The 25,886-nt window shown below is 44.1% G+C and overlaps 2 protein-coding genes and 1 non-coding gene across 9 annotated transcripts in view; 1 reads left to right on the forward strand and 2 right to left on the reverse strand.

Annotated features, from left to right (window-relative positions):
- Nucleotides 1-1,182, reverse strand: part of DOCK4 (dedicator of cytokinesis 4) — a 255,013-nt gene extending 253,831 nt beyond the window's left edge. For 3 of the 4 annotated variants that reach the window (XM_075081063.1, XM_075081061.1, XM_075081062.1), the window contains exon 1: nt 888-988. In XM_075081063.1, coding sequence (XP_074937164.1) covers nt 888-924 — 37 coding nt within the window. In that variant the 5' untranslated portion in view covers nt 925-988. Of the gene's footprint in view, nt 1-887 lie in introns of all 4 variants that reach the window. The other variant, XM_075081064.1, reaches the window with a different exon arrangement.
- ZNF277 (zinc finger protein 277) overlaps nt 1,135-25,886 on the forward strand; it is an 82,585-nt gene continuing 57,833 nt past the window's right edge. For 3 of the 4 annotated variants that reach the window (XR_012658586.1, XM_075081066.1, XM_075081065.1), the window contains exons 1-2: nt 1,260-1,381; nt 24,822-25,020. Coding sequence is in view for 3 of the 4 variants with exons in the window: in XM_075081066.1 (XP_074937167.1) it covers nt 1,348-1,381; nt 24,822-25,020 (233 nt within the window). In the remaining variant the exon portion in view is untranslated. Of the gene's footprint in view, nt 1,382-24,821; nt 25,021-25,886 lie in introns of all 4 variants that reach the window. The other variant, XM_075081067.1, reaches the window with a different exon arrangement.
- On the reverse strand, nt 19,411-19,517 carry LOC142052178 (U6 spliceosomal RNA). The gene has a single exon (XR_012658750.1). It is a non-coding gene; the product is annotated as a U6 spliceosomal RNA (small nuclear RNA).

The following is a 25,886-nucleotide window of genomic DNA, read 5'->3' on the forward strand; positions in this document are numbered from 1 at the left end:
GCACACGCAAAAACAAAGGAGGGCTCCGCGCTCCCGCGGCTTCCTCCGCGACACGCACAACTCCGCGCTCAAACGCGGCGGGAAGCTGCTTGCTACGCTAGGAGGTCTGCACCACGCTTGGGCTGCATCTCTGCCAGAGGGGGGCTATTGTCCGGGACCAGCCACCAGAGCTCACCGAGTGTTGGCGGATATTATAGGTGGTGTCAAAAACAAACAAACAATAAAAAAACCCACGCCACGGCATTGAGCCTTCCTGACCACTCCGTAAGTCAAATCAACGGGCTTCAGAGCCCTGCACCGGGCAGAGTTGAAAAAAATAGGCAAGGAAGCGCGACTCCCAAAGCGGCACTTTGTCTGGTTTCCAACGAAGCAGCCACAAAACCCCCGACGCGGGAACAATGCCCGCGGCCCCGCTCCTGCTCCCGGCTCCTCCCCGGGGCGCCGCCGCCGCCCGAGACCGTCTCCCCACCGGGTCCCCGCTCCCAGCCTGTATTTTTTAAGGCTGCTTTGTTCCCCGCGAAACACTAGCCTTTCCACCCAGCGCCGGCGGGGATAAGCCGAACGCCCGCCTCGGAGGCGGGGGACCGGCCCCATCCTCGGGCAGCGACGGGAGGCGCCGGAGCCGCGCTTCGGGCATCGGCCGCCCTTTGTTACGGCCCTGGGGACAGGAAGGGACCGCTTCCCCCCTGCTCCGCCCCGGCGGGACCCCAGCCCTCACCGCGCACAGAGGGCGACGCGGCCGCTCGCACAGGCGCGGCACTGTCCCCGCTCCCGCGGGAGACGGGACGAGCTCACGCCGGCCCCTGCGGGATGCGCTCCCCACACGGCAGCGCCGCTCCGCGCTCACCCGTCCCCCCGCGCTGCCCCGTTACCCCTCACTCACTCACCCACGCCGTACTTCTCGTGCTCCGTGGGTATCCACATGCTCGCGGCGTGCCCGCGCCCGCACCCACCGACCCACCCGCCCGCCCGCCCCTCCGCTGGGAGCGGCGGTGGCCGGCGAGCGCGTCCGCTGCCCGGCTGCTCCCGCCGCACCTCAGCCGCGGCTGCCCGGCCCCGGCGGCGAAGGCATTGTTCTGCCGGGCGGACGGACCGACTAGCGGACTGACTGACTGACTGAAGCGCGCTCGCCGCCAGCCGCTTATAAGCCCCGTCCCGCTGCACGCCGGGGAACGTAGTGCCTCAGCGCGGCCGCGCCCCTCGTCGCCCGCGGCCGGGGGAGAAACTACGAGCCCCGGCTGGCCCCGCGCTCCCCGCCGGGCCGGGCCGGGGCGGGCCGGGGCGGAGCTCGGCTCCCGGGGCCGCCTCACGCCGGGGCGGGCGGAGCGGCGCGGTGGCGGCGGCAGCATGGCAGCGCCCGGCGGGCCGCGGGCCCGGGCAGGTGAGTGCGCTGCGGGGGTCCCCCCTCCGCTCCCCTCCTCCCGGCGGCCCCTGGCGCGGAGCCGGCGGGGCACCGCGGGTGGGATCGGGGGACGTGTGGGGGGGACCGGCGGGAGCCGCCGGAGCCCGGCGCGGTGGGGCCCGGCCGGTGGCCCGTCGCGGCGGGCTTCTGGGGAGAGCCCCGGGCAGCCCCATCCCCGCCTCCCGCCGGTTACAAGGGGCGCGGGTCGTTGTTCTACACCTGCCGGTACCGCTCCGCCGCCGAGCAAAGCCCCGAGTTTGGCAGGTGAAGCCGAGGGGACTGGGGGGGGGAGGTTTCAACAGCGAGTTGTGCTGGAGGCTGAATTGGTGCCGGCAGCGTGCCAGGGAGCTGGACATCGAGCTGATCGTCCGGGTGGCTTTTCGGCTTCTGCAACAAATCCGTATCTCAGCTCAGACAAGCTCAGAGAGAAAGAAAAGCAGATGCTGTACAGCGAGGAGCACAACCGGACTGTGGGGCGGGACAGCCAGGGATAAGTCGGGCACCTTAAGCAGCAAGAAGAGCAAGGTCTCCATCCTTGTTGAGAGGTCTCTGCCCTTCTACAAGCAGCTTAGCTAGAGCTCACCTTAGTTAAGCTGCAAGAAATCCTCAGGCTGAACTGATCCTTGTTAGTGAAACCCGGGTGTTGTGAGCAGGAGCAAGAGCTTGAGTTACATCCTCTGGTCCTGGGGGAAGGAACAGATGGAAAAAGAGGGGAGATTCCAGCCATATGATGCTGCTCTGCAGGCCTCGCTGGGTACAGGCCGTCTCTAAGATGAGTACGTCTGGTTTAAAAAAAATCTTTTTCAAACAAATCATTACTCTGAACTGATAACTAGACATTTTAGGGGATGATTCAGTTTGAGATGAACAAAAAAATCAGGTTTAATGTTTTAAGTTTAACAGAGGAAATTGGCTCCATTTTTTTTCAGTTCAGGTTGCCTTTTAGCTTCTACTGTCAAGTTATGTTGAATTTTTAAGTCACTGATAGCATGAAGGACACAACATAAGGAAAAGTCATGTGCAAGCAGGCAGTTTCAAACCTAGAGATAGAACACACTGGTTCCATGTTTATACTTCCAGTTGTCAAACTTTGGGAGTGAGTCATCTTTTAAGTGACCTTTGTGTTGCTCTCTCGTATGTACTCTGCTTCTGTTCATAAAAGTAATGTCACTTTTTTATGCTAGTAGTTAAAACAGTGCTCTTTATTTATGTGTTGCAGCGTGTTGGCATGAGCCTCTCCTGCATGAAAAGGCAGACCCTTCCGGAGCACTTACACACTAGTGTAACCGCATGAGAGGCAGAGCTGTGCTATTTTAACTGTTGAAAGGGTTGTCACTTTTGGCTGTGCGAGTCTTCTGTGTGAAACCGTATATAAGTCTGTGGAGCACTACAGGGGATGAGGTTACCCTGAGGTTTTTCCAGGTACCTCTTGTAAACGCATTGACACCCGTATGAAAAAAAAGTTTGTGCCGTTGGAATTCAGAGGCCTATGCTGTTTTCCTGTGAGTGAGCTCAAACACTCCTTGAAAAGATTAGTGAACTTCCAGTGTCTTTGCCCCCAAACTCGGTTTGTATCCCCTGGCAGATCCTTTGGAGTCCTTAAGTGATGAAATGTGTAAAAGTTGCTATTGGAAGTCAAAAACAATAGGTGCCAGGCTAAATTAACTTCCACCTCAGCCTATAGACTTCCACATACATCCAAGCTGTCCCTGTCTCCATAAGAGAGGACAGCCAACGTGCTGGCTGGGAGTCATGAAATTCTGCCACAGCCTTTTAACTGCTGTCTGTCATGTTAACCGTGACTGACTTCAGCGTGTTTGTATTAGGCACAGAGCCCGTCTTTCTTCTTCCCTTGAACTAAGACAGGACTACCCAACAGCTGAAATAGCCTTTTCAAAATTATTCATTTAGAGCCCAGTCGTTTAGGGTAAACAGATCTTATACCATAAATCACATTGTCTGTGGGCAAAGAAAATACCTCACCATGATATTTATCATTTCCCTGTCTCTGAGCAAAACCCTTATTCTTTCAGAGGTTTCATTTCTACAAGACTATTCAGCCTAGCAACATCTTGTACTTGCATGTACGCTTCAGAAGGTGTGTCACTTCTTTAGAGACAGTATACAGGAAAATTAAACAAAATACTTTTCCCTGTCTTGCTGTTTCCTGTTTTCAGGGAAGCCTGTGCTTGTATATTCTAATCCAGGACTGTGTTGCTTTCTAGTTCCCTCCAGCAGCCTTCACCGAGTGGCTTGTAATAAACATATACGTGTCCGTAGCACAATTTGTTCAGTCTACATTAATTAGGCTACATATCAACATTTCTTACAGCATCTGTCAATGGATTTTGAAATGAGGTTTCTTCTGGAGGTATGTCTTTCGTAGCTTCATCGGCAGTCTGACAGTTACGTTTTCCTACTCAGAGTCTTAAATGTGCTCAAATACTTTTTAATACCATGCTGCTGGAGTGTACCATGCCAGAGCACAGCATGTTATTGTTATTCCTTCCACATCTCTCTCATGTCCCATTTTTAAAGGAATTCAGTTTACTGTGGAAAACTAAAGTTTGACTGGTCTTGCACAAGTCTTTTTTCTTTGCTACCTAGAGGATACTTTAGTGAAAGTTGTTTTGTACTTAATACTGTAAGCATCACTTCTTTAGCTGAACTGTGTTAAGGATGCTATGAGAGCCGCTCAACCCAGTGGACTCTGGGATCTGGGGCTTCCTCTTTCCTGATTACTGAAAGCCAGCCCTGTGTATTCTCAGACCCAGGAGGTTTCTCCATCTGGGTTGATAGATGCAGCTGCTGCTGTCCCTGCCTACAGGTCTGGACAGTAGCAAGGCTGAGCGTGCATTCAGGAGAGGCATGCACAAACATGAAACTGAAATGTTTGGTCACACAGGCACCCAAAGAGCAACGCCTTTATCATAGCCTCATAAACACCAACAGCACTTGCATGAACAAGAATAGGGACAGCCCAGTTTTGCTCCTCCCTTCTGTTTGATCAGGATTGACATTCACTAGGGAAAACACAATTCTGCTTTACATTTGCAAGCACCCCCATGTGCTGCTTGAATATCAGTGTGGGCTCTAAGTCTGTTTAATATTCCTGGACCTTGGATATGTTACCCAGCCACTGGCTTAGACACCAAGTCTTTCCAGGTGAGGATCTCTTCCTGCTCACTGACTGCTCCAGCTTGACAATCGCTACCTGATGCATAAACCATATTTTTGATGCTCTTACCTGGGCCATCTCAGCCCCACAAGGTATCACTGATACAGTTACCTTGGCCCTGTTTGCCTTGCAAGATTTCATCACCCAAAAGGTCCCAACACCATCCCCTGAAGCCTCTGTGAAGCCCAGCCACCTCCCACATAACCTCCCTCTTAACTACCTGAAAAGCCAGACCTTCCTCACTGTGCTCTCAGCAACTTCTTCCAGCTTCTCACTCTGGTTTTTATGTTCATCCATTTCTTGTGTCCTGTCCAGTAGTTTCTCATGTTAGCTAAACCTCAGGCCATGCCCCAGTCATTGCCCTGCATATCTCAGCTCTTTTCTGTCCTGTTTTCAGTTTCAACTGCCAGAAGATGGGCTTGCAATCTCATCACTATACCCTCAGGATAATCCCTCTGTTGCTCTGGCCTCTGCCAGCCTGAGGTTTTGGTGGTTATTTTAGGTTCCTGTTAATTTTCTTCATAAACTTCATGATTCTCTCTATCTGCTTATGTATTGGGAAAAAAAAAAAAAAGGCTTGATTTGGCTTGTCTCTTCACTTTGAAAAGCAGGCCCTGTTTGACTAACCTGATGTCCTTCTCTGACAAGGTGACCTGCTTGGTGGATGAGTGGAAGCCTGTGGATGTTGACTACCTAGACTTAAGTAAAGCCTTTGACACTGTCTCCCACAGCATTCCCCTGGAGAAACTGGCTGCTCATGGCTTGAATGGGCAGACTCGTCACTGGGTAAAAAACTGGCTGGATGGCTGGGCCCAAATACTAGTGGTGATCTGACTTAAATCCAGGTGGCAGCCGGTCACAAGGGGTGTTCCCCAGAGCACAGTGGGGACAGTTCTGTTTAATAACTTAATGAACTGGATGAGGGGATCAAGTGTACCAAGTTGAGCGGGAGTGTTGATCTGCTTGAGGGTAGGAAGGCTCTGCAGAGGGACCTGGACAGGCTGGATTGATGGACCAAGGCCAATTGTACAAGGTTTAACAAGGCCAAGTACCAGGTCCTGCACTTGGGTCACAACAACCCCATGCAACGCTACAGGCTTGGGGCAGGGTGGCTGGAAAGCTGCCTGGTGGAGAAGGACCTGGGGACGTTGGTTGACAGCCGTCTGAACATGAGCCAGCAGTGTGCCCAGGTGGCCAAGAAGGCCAACAGCATCCTGGCTGGTATTGGGAATAGTGTGGCCAGCAGGAACAGGGCAGCGATTGTGCCCCTGTACTTGGCACTGGTGAGGCCACACCTTGAATACTGTGTTTAGTTTGGGCCCCTCAGTACAGGAAGGACATCGAGTTGCTGGAGCATGTCCAAAGAAGTGCAACGAAGCTGGCGAAGGGTCTAGAGCGCAAGTCTTATGAGGAGCGGCTGAGGGAGCTGGGGTTGTTTAACCTGGAGAAGAGGAGGCTGAGGGGAGACCTTATCACTCTCTACAACTACCTGAAAGGAGGCTGCAGTGAGGTGTGTGTTGGTCTCTTCTCCCAAGTGACAAGCAATAGGACAAGAGGAAATGGCCTCAAGCTGCACCAGGGGAGGTTTACATTGGATATTACAAAAAATTTCTGTATGAAAAGGGTTCTCAAGCATTGGAACGGGCTGCCCAGAGAGGTGGTTGAGTCACCATCCCTGGAGGTATTTAAAAGACATGTAGGTGTTGCTTAGGAACATGATTTAGTGGTGGACTTGGTAGTGCTAGGTTAACGGTTGGACTTGATGATCTTAAAGGTCTTTTCCAACCTAAATGATTCTATTATTCTGTACTAACGACTTTTGTCCTTCATGGCTTTCTAGCCTTTCACACTGTCCTTACCTGGTTTGAGCCTGCTTTTCATTTCTCACTCGTTGCCTTTGTTCCTCAGCTGCCATCTGCCTCTAGAAGGGTCCTCTGATTCTCTAATGACAGTTCCTTAGCGTGTCACTCTCCTGCATTCATTTGGTCCCTCTTGCCCCTGCTCTTTCCCACACCCGTCTCGGCTACTCCTTCTGCCCTGCCCCTTTCCTTTATGAGCCACCAGCCTTCCCTGCCAACAGCTCTTCGTTTGGTTCCACCGCTCCTGTCCTGTTGCCATGCATCGCACCAGCTGTCATCCCCAAACTGCTTCTGGATCCTGTTTTCACCCCTGCTGATCCATTCTTCTTTTTTTTTTTTTTGTGCATTTCCACCTCTGATTCCTGTGTACCATCCCCTCTCACCTTACCACTCCTGGCTTTCCACAAGTGTGATCTCTTATCGTAGTTTCTGCACCTTCTTCCCTAGGATTAAACTTCATTAGGCCTGATGGAGCCACAACAGCATGAAGGGTCGTGAGGCAAAGCATGTGAAAGCACCACTGCCTTGTGAGGTACATGGCTCTCAGCAGTGTTGTAGTCTCTGCCCTTAAGCAGGAGCTGATTAGGAGTTGGAAAGATTAAGTTTCTCTGTGTATAATTGTTTCCCTTTTCCCACTCTTAAGTTATGTCCCCAGGTTACTGGTAACTTCTGGTGATAGCATTGCAATGGCAGCTTCCTTAGTTTGCTACTCCAGGCTGTTAGAGGGTACAGTGCTGCAGGGCACCTTAGGTAAAGCTCATGCATGCATCAGGGTGGCCCTGCTGAAGAAGCAATTAAAAGGTTTCCCTGTCAGTGGCACCTGGCCACTTATGGCTCTTCCAGAAAGGGAAAGTGCTCCTCTTACTATCTTTCTAATCCCCTTCCCCTGGGAGAGCCAGACAGGGAAGGAAATGGCAACAGCAGCAATATATACACCTGTGCTCTCCCCTAAAGCCAGTCCTCAAGATCTGGAGGGGTTAAGGAGGATGGTACTTTTGAGTCCCATTTGGGATGGCAAAGACTGATCAGGATTGAAGTGCACTAGTGAAAACAGGCAGCCTCACCATCCCATTCAGCAACACACCTGCATTCATCAATCTCTTGAATACTACCATGACCTCTAAACCTGCCTGATATCTGTCCCTGGACCCTCTTACCCAGAATGCGGGTTTCCTGCTATTTGCTAGCAAATCCAACTTGGTGTTGGCTATCAAAATGGATACATGCACTCACTCTTGTCTCACATGTACCCCACAGTCATGGATCCCTCAAATATTAGCAGAGTCTCTAACTGCTTTGGCTGACCTGCCTTGCCAGGTGTTGACTCTGCCCATGGCTGGACCATGGGCCCCTTTCCCAGCCTTGACTCAGGCCTTGAGGCTTTCCAGACACAGGTCTCCTTCTACTCACTGGCTACTCCAGTTTGAACCTTGATAGCACATTACACACACACACACAATGCATACAGGGTTAAATTCACTAGGAAAACAGACATATAATGGTCCCTCTAGTTGCCGGTTTCTGGACCTGCAGAGCCAGCTGTGGGCTCCTAGGCCTTGGAGCAGTTGCACACATTCTCACAGAGGGTGAATTACACACACACAAAAAAAGTATTAAACAAAAGGATTTACTAAGAAGAAAGGATAGACCTTGGTGATCAGGTGCAGGGTTTGACCAGAGAAGCGTAGCCACCAGCAGCCTGTTTAAATGCAATTGGCCCTTTTTATTCTCCACTTTCATTTTCTGATGTTTGTTCCCCTCCCCATCCTTCCCTTTCTTCCTTTGGCCCCTCCTCTGAATTTCCCTGAAGATAAGCATAATACCACAAGCCTCTTCTGATACCCCACAGCAAATTTCATTCAACTCTGCAAACACCCTCAAATATACCATAATACATATGATAATCCCATTTCCCCTTCCTTATCAGTGGCAAAGTTCAGGTTGAACCTGTTCAGGGCTGTGTCTGAGTAGTTCCTTTAATGACATTAGTTCCTGTAGTGACCAAAGATGACTTATTGTCTCTGTTATCACCTGCTCATTAATGTTTGTGTGTGTTTGTGTGTAATCTACCACTTTCATTCATACTGAATGGCCCTTACCCAAACAAAGTAATAAACCAGATGCCCTCCCGTCCCGCACATCTTTACACTACCCCTCGTATGCAGATCCTCCTCGAGTGAGTGGGTTGCCTCCTTCCTTTTCAAACATCCACAGTGTGCATGGTTGTGAATGGGGAGCTGCTGGCTGCATGCTGCTGTGGGTGAAAACCCCAGCCAGGTGATAGAGCAGACATTGCCCCAAGCATACAGCTGCCACTTCTTGCCTGTTCATTCATCAGAGTTCCTCCAGACATTAGCCTGATGGGCTCAGCCAGCCCACCCGTATCTGCCCATTTCTGATTGATGATTTTAGAGGTTGGTTTCCTGCTCAGTACCCTTCCTTAAAACCCTGGCCAGTTCCAAACATTCACACACATGGTTGCATCCTCAGTTGTTCCTGTCCAGGGGGTTTCCACACATCTAGAGTGCCACTAGTGATCTGTTTCTTGGGTTAAATCTATGCATTCAATGGCGGATTTCAAGACCTGGGGCCTCCGCCATACCATAGATTTTGGAGAGTGGAAGAAGAGGTTCCTTCTACCAGTAGCCATTATAAGGTCCTTAAAGGATCTTGGTTTGACAGAGGTTAATCATTGTGAACTGAACAACTAGCTATTACACCCGGAGGATAAGTTCACTAATTAATTCTATAAGTGCAACACAATTTATTTTACTATTGCAAGAATGAATCTCCTAAAACAGTGTTATTTAAAAATTCTTTAAGAACATTTGTTATGATTTTTAATTAAAAATGCAATCTCATAGTCATTTTGAGTGGTTACCTGATAAGCGTGTGGATCTTATGAAGGGCTAGAAATTACTAAGACACGGTTGGTAAAATAACCTTCTATGTGCTTATGTGTTTGAAGAGTAAAGAGGCAAAATCCTTTCATGTAACATTACAATAAGATTTTAGTGGTTTTACCCTTCCACAGCACTTTTCTTAGAAAAAAAAAAAAAAAAAGCCAAACTGATGATGGGAGAATATACAAGTGAAACTAAGTATTTTGTTAAGTGGATAGTAATGGATTAATAAAATAAGCAATAGATTGTATTTGTATTGCTTGGTAATACAGATCCAAACTGCTTGTGATCCTCCCATAATTTTACAAATAATTGTGTTACAAATGCACACTGTATTTTACGTGAAGGCAAAGGGGTATCCCACACACCTCAGCATGAGAACATAGCTTAGCACAAGATACAGGTTATGTTGTATTCTCCAGAAATACCCCATAAAGGCTTGCTGTTTGGTCTTCTCTGAATTCAGAAAACTTTTATAGCTTAAAAAGAGGAGATGGATGGCATTTATCTTTGTTAGATAAATTTAACTGTCTACTAGTGGACATAGAGCTGCATTTAATGTCAGTAACCAAAGCGAATTCTTGCCTGCTCAGTAGCAGGTAAAGGCTTTGATACACAGACAAGCTACCAAATATCAGCTGCTTTATATACTAACTGGAGCTCTTCGAGATGTAAGCTGCTTCAGGGTAGCTGGTGAGCATATGCCTGTGGACTAGTGGTTAAACATGATAACTTGCCTGCATGTTAAAGCCTTTAAGTTGTTTGAAATCTCTGCTCAGGCCTTCTGTTACCTGCAGCAGAGCAACAGTGGGCGGTGGTTCATCAGTCTATGGACTGATTAAATCCTTTAAACTGTCTCAGTATTAGCACATACCTGCTTCTCACCTGAAAGGCTTTCTCATCGCCTGAACAAATAATAGATGTGGACATGCTTTACTTAGATGTAGAGGTGTGGACAAGGGAGGCGTTACAAGTTTTTTGAATGTTCCAAGTGCAACACAGATGCCAGGATAGCTTGTTATGCCTACTGAAACACCCTGTTCACTGTTTTGTTTTGGTTTTACCAGGGAACGCTGGTTTTCTGGATGAGCACCAACACTCTAAGTCCTTGTGGCCAGTGATGTCTGCCATAAGGTGTGCCTGTCATAGAAACAGGTGATAAGAGTTCTCCCTTTGAGACTTTCGCCAGCTTTGTTGATGAAGGGATACAGGCCTTGAACTGGGATAAAGTTGTGATAAGACCAGACAGTAGGAAAGGAGGAAAGGGCAGATACCTATCTGTTCTTAGTAATATATTTCAACTGAGTTTCTTGAACTTTTGACTTTCTTGCCTTGTGTTTTCACTGGACCATCTCTTCCCGGTGGTCTTTTTTTCCACTTTCTTATATTCTTCTCTGATTAATATGAGTGACAGACAGTGACCAGTGTGAAATGGCCCAGCTGCTTCTGTTTGATTCTTGCTCATTGACATGTCAACCTCCCATTTGTCATTGGTGGCTCCATCCCCAAAGAGTAGCTGCTCCTGTTTCTTGCCCTGTATAATATAAAATCACAGATTCATTTAGGTTGGAAAAGACCTTTAAGATCATCAAGTCCAACCGTTAACCTAGCACTACCAAGTCCACCACTAAATCATGTTCCTAAGCAACACCTACATGTCTTTTAAATACCTCCAGGGATGGTGACTCAACCACCTCTCTGGGCAGCCCGTTCCAATGCTTGAGAACCCTTTTCATACAGAAATTTTTTGTAATATCCAATGTAAACCTCCCCTGGTGCAGCTTGAGGCCATTTCCTCTTGTCCTATTGCTTGTCACTTGGGAGAAGAGACCAACACACACCTCACTGCAGCCTCCTTTCAGGTAGTTGTAGAGAGTGATAAGGTCTCCCCTCAGCCTCCTCTTCTCCAGGTTAAACAACCCCAGCTCCCTCAGCCGCTCCTCATAAGACTTGCGCTCTAGACCCTTCGCCAGCTTCGTTGCACTTCTTTGGACATGCTCCAGCAACTCGATGTCCTTCCTGTACTGAGGGGCCCAAACTAAACACAGTATTCAAGGTGTGGCCTCACCAGTGCCAAGTACAGGGGCACAATCGCTGCCCTGTTCCTGCTGGCCACACTATTCCCAATACCAGCCAGGATGCTGTTGGCCTTCTTGGCCACCTGGGCACACTGCTGGCTCATGTTCAGACGGCTGTCAACCAACGTCCCCAGGTCCTTCTCCACCAGGCAGCTTTCCAGCCACCCTGCCCCAAGCCTGTAGCGTTGCATGGGGTTGTTGTGACCCAAGTGCAGGACCTGGTACTTGGCCTTGTTAAACCTTGTACAATTGGCCTTGGTCCATCAATCCAGCCTGTCCAGGTCCCTCTGCAGAGCCTTCCTACCCTCAAGCAGATCAACACTCCCGCTCAATTTGGTGTCGTCTGCAAACTTACTGATGATGCACTTGATCCCCTCATCCAGGTCGTTGTACTAGTAGCTGGTTAAAAGCTTTCTCTTTATCCCTCTGGTTTAGAAGCTTCATAACTGGATATGCCATCTGTTTCAAACTGACTAGCTGGTACGGTATGGTATATAGCTCTGTCCACATTAATAAATAATAAGGCACAGTAGATAAAAACAATTGATGTCACAGTCCCTGCAACTATATTGCATGGTTTGGCATTTTTGCTTTGGGTTATGCTTAGTCAACCTTGCCACACCAAACAGCCACAACGTGCAGGTGTTTCAAAACTGTCTGAAGTGGTGCTCCTTGGTTTAGACCCAGATGTCTCTGCTAGGGTTTGGTATGCGTTTCATACATATCTGGACTCCATACGAATCTGGTTCACGTGTACCAAAACTGTTCTCTAAACCCAGCCAATGTGAGAAGCAGCTGGAGGATGATCAGGTACTGCAGGACTTGTGTGGGTCAGACCTGTGCTGAGAGGTCCAAGAAGAGGGACAGGGCTGGTGGGTACCACAGGGAAGCGTGGTGCAGCATCCCATGATTCACTGCCAAAGTTCGTAGCACGTGCCACAGGTCAGCCCTGGCAGTCTCGCAGTGGGAGTGCACAAGGCTCACAATATGAAAACAGGAATGATTGCAAAACAAATGCGTGCAGTAATAAGTGATAGTGCTGTCACCGGAGCATTTTGCTAGCATTTGTCTTGACCAGTGTGCCAGCATTGAATTCTATTATAACTCAGTAATGCATGAATAAATGAGATAGAGCTTTTTCTCTAAAGGCTGGTATATAATAGAAAACATCCTGCTTGAGGTTTTAATTTGATTTTGTCTTATATGGGATGAAAACATGCAGCCTGTGTTATTACTGTACTAATTTAATGTTCAGGAGTCTGCATGTGTTTATATAGTTAGCAAAATGTTGCCTGAAAAACATAAACAGCTTGTATCACTAATTCTAACATTCTAATTCTGTTTCTCGAGGAAATTAACTTCCATTATTTTATCATCCATGTCCATAAGCTACATTAGCAGTATTATTTAGTAAGTGTATATCATACTTAAGAAGTCAAGATCTGTGTCATATGTTTAACGAATGTGTGAAGGACAAGAGGAATATGTCCAGTATCACAAAAATACTTACTTCAAACTCTGGGACAAAGTCAGAATATGCTTATAGAAATCTGAAATAGCCTACTATGGGATGTCCCTTTGATCTATAGGACACTAGCGTTTAAGCTCTGACTTGACAATTCATCTGAAATTGATTTTCAAGAATTTATTTGTAAAGAGTATAAATAGTGGCTTATTTGAAATAGAGTCTGAGCTTTGTTTTCCTGACCTAAGATATTAATTAGGCTGAACTATGTTGATCCACATCACTGCACGCTGTAATTAACTGTCCTTTTCAGCCATTTTATTTTCCAGTTTGAATACCAATTTATGGAGGTTTGATACTAAAAGTAGAAACAACTTCTTTTGCTACTCTCCATCTGGAAAAGCTCCGGTTCACTGACAAAGAAGCAACGGGCAACAGAGCTTCTAACACCACTGGGCCTCTTCCTCGTGCTGATTCTTTATTAAGTACAAAATTCAGTTAAATGATTCAGCCTTGAAGGCTTTCTAAGTATCAGGAAGCTCTGTCAAAGTACCTGAGAGAGATTTCAACCTGTCCTGTCAGTATGAAACCCACATACATCTGGTTCCCAGAAATGGGACTTCTTAGGTCAGTTCTAATTTATATGAGTCCGAAAAAAGTTGAAGTGACATTTAAAATGAAAATTTCACACTATTTTTAGTTGGTTTTCTCAAACAGTTGCCTTTTTCAAGGAATGTCTACAAGTAGAAATGAGTTGGAAACCCTGTGAGGAAAACATTTCAGTCAGAGCATGGTAAAAATTCCTGTCATAATGACATGGGGGTGTCTCATAGGAATGGCTAAAGCAGGCTTTAGGTTTTTAAAGGAAAATCACACAGCCTTTCCTTTAGCTACAGAATGTAATGCAATCATATAAAAAGACCACTAGGCAATCCTTTTAACATCAAGGGGATAAACATGCTTGGGAATTGAATCCTGTTAGAGGGCAAGGACAGGTGACAAGAGAAAAGATAAGGAAAATCCTTGTAACAAAGAATTATTGACCTCTACTAAATAATGATAACAAGAAGTAGAGAGTAAACTAATTAAAACATTTTACGTAGCGATGCTGGCATAAAAGATAATAGGCATAGTACGGTAGTTGTTGGAGGCACTGCAAGGATAAATCGTAGCAATGAAGAAGTATTACTATCCTTATTAAACACACTGTTAAGACCTCTTCTTTGTGGAAGAGCTAAGGTCACAATCACCGTAAATGGAAACTTAAGACATGCCTATTTCCAGCGTGTTAATGTTTGCAGAGGAGTCAGCAGAACAATGCCAGTGGTAACATACATACACAAGTACTAAATTCACGTACACATAGAATCGTAGAACCATAAAATCATTTAGGTTGGAAAAGATCCTTGCAATCACCAAGTCCAACTGTTAACCTAACACTGCCATTTCCACCACTAAACCATGTCCCTAAGTGCCACGCCTTTACTTGTGACACCTTCCAGTGCATATTTTTACAAGTTTCAAAATGACAGTCTTGATCAGCTTGGCACAAAATTATGCTTTTTTTTTAAAGTATTGATTTTCCTGTGAAAATAGCAGAAATTAAGTCTTTATACCTCAACTTTAAAAGAGCATTGTCTGTGCTTTATTATGATGCCTTTGATATGCCTTTGTATTAAAAGCAAGTTAAACAGAAAAAAGCTACTCATTTTTGTTAATTAGATTTAGGTGATAAGTACTAAAGAAGAACCTAAATGATCACTTTTGTCCTTCCATTTCAAATTCTTGTGTTGGATATTTTCTCTTCTTTGTAATTAAACATTCTGAGTTTCAGGCTACAAAATTACCTTGTTAATCTTTACAGATAATAGGGTAAGGTTTAGTCATTGCTTCTTAATCCCTGATTTTAGTACATAATGTGGATCTCCATGTCTACCATGTCCTGTGATCACACTAAACAAGAAAAGGTCGATATTGTTTACTTCAAATATATTTTTGGTTGGAATGTCCTATTATTTGGGAAATCAGTATAATAATTCCTACAAGCCAAAGTGATCCATAAATATAAATTTTTAAAATTAAACATTTCAGTACAGAGAAAATGTCAAGGCAGACTACTGAGTATTTAATACCATTTCAGAGTCATCTTGATTTGCTTTATTGCTTTTCTGTTAAAAAAAAAAAGTAGATAGATGTAGTTCTTCATAGATGTTCTCTAAGACTGCCTCCATGTATTTCTGGTCTACGGTTCTCATCTTGCAAATACATTGAGGTGAATAACAAGTCAAATAGCCTGCTGAACTGAATAAGATTGTTCGCATAAGTGAAGTGTTTACACAAATAAGTGTTTGTACACCTAACCGTGAAGATTGCACAGAAAACTGCATCCAAAGCCAAAATTCAGGAAAGGAAAAGCTTTGGGGAGGTTGTATGGCAAAGGTAAAGGTAAACAAGTGTTCTCAGAAGGCGAGAGCTGGGTGATGAAGAGAGAGTGATGGCTGGTGGTGTAACTCATACACATGCCACGTCCGTACTGTGGGGGTTTGGGTAGCGGGCAGGGAACGGAGAGAGGGGTTGAAGGAAATGAGAATTAAGTTTTATGGAAAAGTGCACAAAGTAATCCAACTGACCTTGGTTTCCTGATTGCTGTCGCACCCATGAGGAGATTTGAGTGCTGAAGGTGTTCAGAGGAGAAAGACACTGGTAAGGACATCCTGCAGGAGCGGGCAGAGTGGGTTAGAAAGGAACATATAGCCACAGGTGTGGAAGACCGGTGTGCTGAAACTCGAGGATGTGTTTTGGCCATCGGAGTAATGAAAAACTGCATACCCGTCACAGTGCAGCTCGTAGGGAATAAGCACAGTCTGTCCTGCAAACCCAGAGCAGCACCCTAGGGGAGGGAAGCAACACAGCTAAATCCTAAGGCACCTCCAAAGAAATCAGTAGGAATTTATTGACTGGCAAAAGTGGATGAGAGTGGATGTAGTAAGACTCGGGAGATATTTTGAAGATGTTGCTGAAATCAAGGAAGTACCTGCTGAAGGTGCAGTCTGACCTACAGCCTTCGCTGTGTAATGAAACAGCAAGGCAGAAGTTCTGCTATTAATTAATCATCACCTGGTTGTCACTTGCAGGAATTACAGTTGCCGTGCATTTTTTAATTCCAACTTTTGGACAGGGGAGGTGGGGAAAAAATGGATTAACATATATTTGGTAACTAGCATAAGACATGTTTCAGTGGTTTTGCTAAGAGTAGGAATTGGCTTTGTATTTTGAGTACGACACAGATAATCCTGCAATATTGCCATTTCACCCTTTAGGTGTTCTGTAAACAGAAATGGTCCTAAATTTGCTTAACAGCAGTCATAAGAAATCAGAGTAGCTCTAATGGGTGTAATAAAATTATTCAAAATTTCATTCTGAATTAGATAAAGATAATTTCATGTCTGTGATCAAGATATCAAATGCTACATTTGGTTATGTTAATGTGAGTCCGTGCCATTTACCCAGAAATGAGGTATTATGTGGCTCTGAGCTTGGCACAGAACCTGTCTGTAGTTTGTTAAATATTTATAAATTGCATATTAAAATTCACCACTTAAATCTTGTTATGAATACTTGTTAGGGTCACTTTCATCAGTGTGTGGTTCCTCTGAATGTGAGAACCATGGTTTTGCTCTGGTCTTTATTTTTATTGAGGTAGGGTTTTGTCTTTCTGGGCTTAAGCAGAAAGATGACAAGCAGTGGCATATACCTGCTGGTGAACTGGACAATAATGCAGTCTATTATTTAAACATGATCTTGTCGGCAAGCACATTGGTTTTGTTTTATTAAAATTCCAACACTTCACATTTTTATTAATCACTTTCCCACTCCTATTCACTTGTATTCTGATGCTTGCACTCCGGTACCCATAGCAACACTTGTTAATGCTAATGAAACGGCAACATCCTAAGCTCCCCGACAGAGCAGCCCTGTTAAATATGGCTGTTAAGCACAGTTGTATTTCTGTTAGTTCCAGCTCCCAGCAGACACCTGCTCTATAGAAACTCTGTCCTGAGATATTAGGATTTGCTAACTTACAGCTTTTCTTAAGCCTGTCGTTTGACTGGAGTAAAATTCTCATATTCCCAGACAGCAGATGCTGCAGAATATGTACCGTTTCTGTAAAACTGGCAAGGTTTAGCTGTAGGATTAAGTACTCTTTTGAAGTGCTCATTTGCATTCAATGAAAAACTACACAGGCTTGAGACTGACTGATCCTGGGGGAAGCTACAGGATGTGTTGTCTCCTAGACCACATGGACATTTTAAATAAATATCATTCATAGTGTGTTAACAAGCAGAAGTAATAGCTAAATAATTCCTCATGAACTCACAATCAATGATAATTCAACTTAATAGAAGTACTTGAGTGCTTTAGTATATAGAGCTAGGAAATTGTTATGTACATTGATTCTTCTTTCACTAAGGAACATATTTGCGTGTAGTATTGGTGAGGATGATGACAGGGTGTTTTATTTCCATTATTCTGAGTTTTGTTTTTGAATACTGTTTATTTGGCAAGTCATTAGTCATCCATCTTTCATACTCCAGAAAACAAAGGAAAAATCCTGTAATCAGTATAAAATCTCTTCCAAGAATATGACCACAAATTAGGGAGTGCTGCTGTGCCAACAAATAGATGCTGCAGTGCCAAGGATGCAAAACGGGGAAGCTGTCATGTGTGTATTTCAAGTGTCAAACCAGTGCTTCTCAATATTCTTTTTCATTATAGCTCAAAAAAACTTGAATACTAGACAAAGCTTTAAAACTACTCATTTCCTGAAGTTTTAAATGCAGCACTGTTTTGAGCAGAATTACTTATAGGAATCCAGCTTAGTTCCCTAATGTACCATATCTGGGGGTTTGGTCATTTTGATAACTAAATGGTTTTGCCATGTAATCAGTGTGAGCTGGGGGAGGGCGCTCAGCCTTTCCGTTTTCCAGTCGGCATCTGTTAAGCTGTTAGTGTGGGGTGTCAGGTTTGCTAGGTGTCTTTTGTTTTCCTGTCATTCTTTCTCCCCTTTGTTCTCTACATGTCTAAAAATGTCAGTCTTTTACTCATTGTTTAGACTCCTTTATTTGTCTGTATATCTTTGTTGCGTTCATTTTTGTTTTAGGAACATTTCAAGTTCTTGTGCTAATCTACGCATAATTTTAACCAGCTGTATTAATGAGATAATAAACCAGACTTGTTGGTAATGAATTGATTCATTCAACTACTGGATTTAATTAGAAAGACACTTAACATTCCAGCAGATGTTCTTATTTTGTTTCATTATCCTTGTGTTACCAACAGTGGGCTTATAAATATATACTCTGTGTGTCTAAATTTACATAATGCACTCTTCAACCTAAGCCTTGCTGTTGGGCCATAAACTGCAAAAAAATGACCTGAAACCTGTAAATATGTGTCTTAAGCCAATTTGTATTAATTCTTCTTTCAACATTTCACTTTTCAGACTATGTATAGTCTTGAATTTTCAGAGTATTCTTCATCTGATAATAAAATGCTTAATCTTTTTAAAATTAGATTTCTTCTTCCCTAGTTAAAAACCCTTATCTTTGAACTTATATTATTTCCTTTCCTTCTGTTCTCGCAACTCTAATTCCTTTTTATCTGGTGGCAAAGCTTCAAAAAGAAGGGTACGAGTGCCCCTCTCCTTGCATGCCCTGCAGACTGATTTAGGGGGCCCTGGCACAGCTTGTGGTTGCCTGCTGGAGGGGTCTGCCTCTCCCTGAGCTCTGGTGCTGAAGTCACTGCTGCAGGTTGCACCCCAGGGCCAAGTCATGCAAGTTAGGACTTGTAACAGTGAAGTTATTTCATTGATCTGAACCCCAGTACTTCCACTTTCCAGTTAGAGAATGTCATTTATGCAGCAGTGTTCAACTTGTCCCCAGATCTATTCAGAGCACATAGTTCAGATACACAACCACGAAGAATTGGGCACAACCGCTCTTACTGCATTCAGTGCGCTACGTATGCCTACGCTGACATCAGTAGGTTTTGCAAACTGAAGCCAGTGTCCTTGTTAGGAAGCACAGTGATAAAATCTTAGTGTTTTCTTTTCCTTCATGGTTTTGAAGGAACTTTGCACACTTCATAAGGCATGCTGATGGTAAAATTACATGAAACAGCTGAGGCTGTTAAGCTGAGAAGAGAGGAGGAAGCTGAGATGAAAAGAGGAAGGTCCTGTTTCATCTTGCTGCTTCTTGCCGTGCACTCCTTAGTTTGCTCTTGCGCTTGGTGAACTCTTCTCTGAGCTTTTTCAACATTATTGAGCAAAAAGAAAGAAGTGAGTAGTTCTGTCTGGTTAAGGAGCTGAATTGACTCATCAAAGGATTTGGCAAGCATAGGAGCTAGCACAGGCAGAAGGGCAATAGTAGATGGTTAGGAGTCAATCATAGAACCATAAAATGTCGGAGTTGGAAGGGACCTGTAAGGCTCATCGAGTCCAACTCCTGTCCCTGTGTAGGACAGCAAAAAAATATGGAACGCTTCATAAATTTGCATGTCATCCTTGCGCAGGGGCCGTGCTAATCTTCTCTGTATCGTTCCAATTTTAGTACATGTGCTGCCGAAGCGAGCACTGTGCTGCCAAATGTGGTAGGATAAGGTGGAAAAAGTCTGCATAATGACATCCCTTCACTTCTTGGTGGCAGCAAGCTATTACACTGGCTAAACCATCTCTGAGAACTTTGCCTTTCACAGCTAATCTTCAAACACTGAATCTTTCTTTCCTTTTCTCTCTGATACTCACATCTATTGTATTGGCCATAAAATTATACGGCATATTGCCTTGTGATAATTGCATGTGTGATTGTGCAGGTAGAGTACATTGCCTGTACTGCTGTAGTCTGCCTTATAACTGTGTGGGTGTAACATTTACTTAATGTGCAAACTAACATTAGTTTTGAGCTGAGAACAATTGTATTTGAAACTAAAAATGTTCCAGTAAGGAAAATGAATCCATTTTGAGCCTGGTGCTTCATTAGCTGTGAAGATTAACTAGTCTATATTATAATAACACTTAAAATAAAGCCATATAATTTCTATAACAGGCAGCCTTTTTTTTTTATTTTCTTTTATCACTGTTGTAATGGTGCGTAGAGTTCTGGTACAGGGATCAGGATTCCATGGCACTAGGTATCCTATGGGTGCTTATAACAAAAAAATAGTGCTTATTCTAGTTTTGAAAGTAATTTGTGTAATGCAAATAATTTTCTATACCATCTCATTGTCAAATGTCTTCAAAGTACTCATTTTCTTTTCCCCTGAAGATCTGGGTATACTTCTTAGTCTTTGTTTTCAAATAATATATTCCTCTAGTCTCTTCTTTCTACTTATCTATATTTTTTTAGCTCTGAATTAGCTGTAAAAATTTTTCTGTCCTGTTAAAGGTTGAACAATATGGTGTCAGTTGTCAATTCTGTGATCAAGAGAGGGATTTTCTTAATTCCTGAGGTCAGTGGGCTTTCTGTGAAGCCTTTGGGATATCTGCATAACAGTCGTGCTGTTTTTGCATTAGGCAGAGGAGGAAAACTCGGTGGTGACAGGATGCTTTGGCAGAAACATAATGGATGGATTTTATAGGGCTCTGTTCTCCTAGGGAGCTAGGTCCTGTGCTGTTCACCACAGACACAAATAAGGAAGGGGGTTAGGTGACAAATTTTTCTGTTAATACACATTTTTTTCCCAAGTGGTAAGCAGGAGGGCCAACTGAAGCATTGCAGAAGAATCTCATGGTACTTGAGTGAACTGGACAAAAAAAGTGCTGTTCAGGGTTAACAACTGCAAAGTAACACACATGGGAGTGAACACAAAGAATATGTCCACTGTCTTGTACATTAACACCTGATTCACAGCTTCTCTGAGACTTTGAAATCACTGAAGATAATTCAGTGGTAAATTCAGTCATCCTAAAAGCACACAAAATGCTAGAAATAACAAAGAAATAGAGAAGAGATTGAGGAAAAACTGGGTTGACTGATAAATCCATTTTCTTCCACACTTGGGGCGTTTTCATACCCCCCTGCCCCCAACCTCAGCGCATGAAGAAGGGTTGAGTAGACCTAACCAGGAGCTGAACATGGGCAAGAAGGAAAGAAGGACTGTTAGGAGAAAGTGAAATGTTGATGCAGGTTTTTGTAGGTGTTAAAGACCAATAATTTAAAACAAATCCATGGGAAAAAGCAAGCCATAAAATGCTGTTAAACTGAGGCATATGTACAGTCTGTGACTTAAACTCTCTACCCTCTGATTTCTGGAGGACTATGCTATTTGTGTGATTAGTGTTTGTTTACCCTATTTCTATACACTTCCCTAGGTAAGTGCTTCTTGCCACTGTCAGCCAGGGCACTTGCGCTAGACCCTGTGAAGTTATTCTTGTGGCAGTAGATTTTAGGAGAGGAGCTTGCTGCTTTTCCTTCATTTTCAAGTGACTCTGCATGTGGGAGTCCTGATGGAGTTCGAGAACTCGATCCGAGTGTTTTTATGTCCCTGTTAGCCTTTAGCTGTGCTTTAGTTAACAGCTTTTCTTCAGTACCTGTGGCCATTCTGCTCCAAATATAGCATCAAAATTAGCTGCTTTTGCAGAGATTTCAGTAATATGCTTAGCTTTATTTATATTATTTTGATGTTTGTGTTGTGTTAGTCCATTAAGTGCTATGCTAAAGGCTGTGCATCTTTGTTCAGCTCTGTGCATTTAGTCTCTTGTTCAGTGTTTTTTGCAGCAGATGAGTACAAAGATATTTTCATGGATTCTTTTTTCCCTCACCTCCTCCTTTAAGTGCCTTTGAAATAAATTGCATAAGCTTCAGCAATTGCCACACTGGTCCAGTAGTGTAGATTTATCTATCTCTTTTAGTATTAGCTACTCTCTTTGAGCAGCAAAAAAATCTTCGCCCCAGTTTGTTCCCTTCTGCAACTTGCCACTGCAATTAAAGATTAACAGCTCTGTTCTTCCAACCCAAACAATTGCTATTCCCAAGCGCTCATGCTAAATAACTGTGTTGGCTCCTTGTCTATGTTGAGTAGCAGTTCCTGCAACACACACCTACCTTTCGAAAGTTGGTTTGTTGAGGCAGATAGGCATTTGTTTATTTGCATTTCTAAATGTTTAAATAGGTCATTGCAAGAGACCTAAACCAAAAATGAACAAAAAGCAACGTAGCTGCTTGCTGGGCACAGCTGAACTGGCTGACAGAGTATCTTCTCAGTTCTCTTGGCATCAGTGAGAGTCAGCAATTGCAAAGGAAATTAAGTTGCTCTACTTTTCTCAGTAAACATGTTTTAATGATTCTTCAGGCTACAAACTAATACTGTCTGTAAGAATGCACAAACCTAGAGTCTTGCAGGTATCATCAGTTTTGCTTGGGAGAGCTGACCGTTTCATGAGAATTGCTCTAGCACTTAGTGTAGCAGCTGCTGTTCTTAAAGTAGGAAAAAATGGAACAATTTGTACAATGCCAGTTTAATAAAGAAATGTCTGGGGGAAGGGAATGGGCTGAAGTGCAGGTAAAATGATGAGAGGAAAAATGTTAGATTGTCAACAGCAGTTGAGTTGCTCCAGGTAATGCCATGCTCTGTCTGCTGCCATCTCTCTGCACTGCTTAGTTTTATGGGATACACTGAATTCAGTGTAACCTGACCATCAGTCTTCAGCCAAGTCACTGCCTTTCCAGGAAGTTTTATTTTTCAAATGTCATAAGTAGAAGCCTCAACAGTTGTGCAGGGCAGATATGTTGTTCCAGGAGCAGCATGGAACTGATGAAGCTGTATTTCCAACCGTTTTGTACACTTTCCCACCTGTGGCTCCCAGTAGCTCCAGTTTACCCTCTGTCCCTTGCAGCATCCTCATCGGGCAACAATGGGAGCACTACATGTCCACACTGGCTGGCCAGCTGCTGCTGAACAGCGTGTGCAGTGGATGGCAGAGTCTTTGTCCCCTCTCCGTGCCTCTTCCATTACCTGAACTTTATCACAGAATTATTAGGAATTTCCCAGGTCCATCTCTGAAACTGCAGCCCTTCTTTGGTTATTTCAAAGTCTTTGCGGAGGATGGGGGAGAGCACTGCTTCATTAGCTTATTTTCCTAGGAAAAAAGCTAAATGGCTATGATTTTTAAAATTCTTTTTCAAATTTTCCATGTGGACAGGTTATACATTTTCAGATGTGGTGTGCTTGCCAATATATAATACATACATGTGAATTTTGTAGGGTGAAAATTGTCATACGTTGATTCTTCTATCTGGTAAATATTGTTAAGTAAACTTCCTTTAACCTTACACATTTTAAAATTCCTGTGAGACAAAAGAATAGGTTTGGCAGAAGACCTTAATTCTTTAGATATCTTCGGAAACAAAAAGCCAGGAGGTTCTGTCTGAACATCAGGAAGCACCTTATTCACTGTAAGCATGACTGAGCACTGGCACAGGTTGCCCAGGGAGGCTGTGGAGTCTCCATCCTTGGAGATACTCAAAAGCTGTCTGGATTTGATCCTGGGCAGCTGCCTGTAGGTGGCCCTGCTCAAGCAGAGGGGTTGGACTAGACAAGCTCCAGATGTCCCTTCCAGCCTCAGCTATTCTGTGGTTCTGTGAAATTTCATTTCTTTACAGACATGTTTACATCACTGCAGGAATCCGGAGGTATGGAGTTTATTCTGCTGCAGAAGTTAACTTCATATCATAATAATCAAGGAGACACATGATGTTTTCTTTTCAGTTTTCATCCTCAAAGTGCAGGAACTATTGGAGAGCTTTTTCTGTTTGCTTTTACTCTCCTTTTTCTATGCAAAACAGATGTAGCCAAAATTGAAGGTACATACTGAAATTGGCATTTGCTTCCAAGATAAACCCTTTCCAAAGATTGAGATACGATTTGTTTGGAAAAGGAACACCATGGTTTATTTCTGGACAACTGAAATTTGGTTAGGCTAATGGGGCCAGCTGTTGAAATCTGTTGGTCACACCGTGTTTCTTAATGAATTACACTCATTTATACCGGTGGAGAGCTTATGAATTTACACTGCTATTGTTTAAATGAGGGGACACACAGAAATACCTGGGTCAGTCTGCTTGTTTGCAATACTACTGCAGTGCCATGCAATCCACCCACTTGTTGAACTACGAACAGCAGCAAACCTGGAGAACATCAGCCGGTAACTCACCTCTGTGTGCTGTCATTTAAGCAACCTATGTCTGACAGGTGCAGTATAGTACAAACATGGGCCATCGACCTTTCCACATGGGGCATGGCTGGCCCCTCCTCAACACCTGTACAGTTAGGAAGTGTTTCAGTGGGCATAAGCTTCCATGTGGCAGTGAACTTTATCAGGAATAGTCTTTCCCTTTGTCTCAAAACAGTGAGATGATAATGGGGGAAAAAAGGCAAGGCAAATGCATACAGACCTTCAAGAGTCATTCAGAAAATGGTAGAAGTATTGTACAATAGATAAAAGTATAATTAGGAGAAGTCAATGTGCGAAACAGTTTGTGCCATACAGTCTAAAGGTTTCCTGATAGTGTGAGGAATGTGGCAAAGAGAGTAGCTTCATTCATATCAACAGGTAGACTTGGTAGTGAGAGGATGAAAAGTAGATTTCTCATCATAAAACTTCCTTTAGAAATAAGCAGAGCACTTGTCTCTGTTTGACCTGGTGTCAGCTGGGAGTTTCAGTTGCAGCAGGTACTTGGAAACTGTCCTGTGCTAACCTCCCACCGTCCTTCTTGGAAATAATGCAGTCAACTCACTTCCAAGCATCTTGTTGCTGGTGTGATCCATGCAACAAAACTGGGACCCAACAAAACATGTTTTACGTGTACTGCCTAAAAGCACTCCAAGTGATGTAGATTTATTCACTTAGTCAAAATTAATTTTTTATTTGTTTATTTTAGATACAGAGTGTATTTTGGAGCCTCTGTCTCTGCCAGAAAGTCCAGCTGGTGTTGCTGCAGTAGAAAGTTCTCCCTATGTGCCTTGTATTTTCTGCAAAGAATGCTATCTCTTAGCAGAACAAAACCAGCTCCTGAAGCACATGATTATTGAACACAAGCTTGTCATAGCAGATGTGAAACTGGTTGCAGATTTTAGAAGGTAAGAGTTATATTGTTTAAAGTGAGTGTGTATGTGTACAGATATTACAGAAATCTTCAGAAAACTAGAGATCATCTTTTTAAGATGCTTTAAAAAGCAGTAGGTGTTGTGTGAGGATTTTTATTCCTTTTTTGATGAGCTGTTTGTTGCTGGATTGTAAGGTTGTTTTCCCATTCCCCTCCCATTCCCCAGCCTCTGGATGTTGCTGGGACCAGAGGACTCAATTCTAGAATACAGGGCAATTCCTATGTTAGACATTCTGTGACATATCCTAGGGATTTCTCTGGTCCTGTCACTAATCAACAAGTTGTGTACAAGCTAGAAAGCTGTTTATTTCATAAAGCACATTCTAGACAATCAACTCTCCTGATTTGGGGGTTTATTCATATAGGACAAGACTATTTCTTCCACTCTACAATGTCCTAAAGCTGTGTATTGTACACAGAAGCTGCTCAGTATGGGATCTCTCACATTCTGGGATGAAATTCATTTGCCCTATTTTAAGGATGCCAGTATTTCCCCATAGAAATCTCATTTAATCCTTAACTATACTTTACAGTAGTGTGATCTACATACAACTGTGACTCCTTCTACAGCTGTATCATTGGTCATCTCAGCAGGGTCACATTTGGCTTTCTCTCTTTTAACTTCCTCCAGTAGCTGGCATGGCCCCAGCTGGCTTGTAACTTCAGAGTCTAGGCGCTTGCTTGGCATTATACTTTCACACACAGCAACGTATGGGCCAGGCGGTAGGCTAGACAGTACCTGCCAGCTTATAGATAGTTCTGTTGCAGTGTTTAAATGTTAGCTGGATAATTTCTCAACTGAAAGGAGTTTTCTGGTAGTCTTCTGTGATCACTTGCTCA

This window comes from Phalacrocorax aristotelis, chromosome 1 (genome assembly GCF_949628215.1).
Source record: "Phalacrocorax aristotelis chromosome 1, bGulAri2.1, whole genome shotgun sequence".
NCBI lineage: Eukaryota > Metazoa > Chordata > Aves > Suliformes > Phalacrocoracidae > Phalacrocorax > Phalacrocorax aristotelis.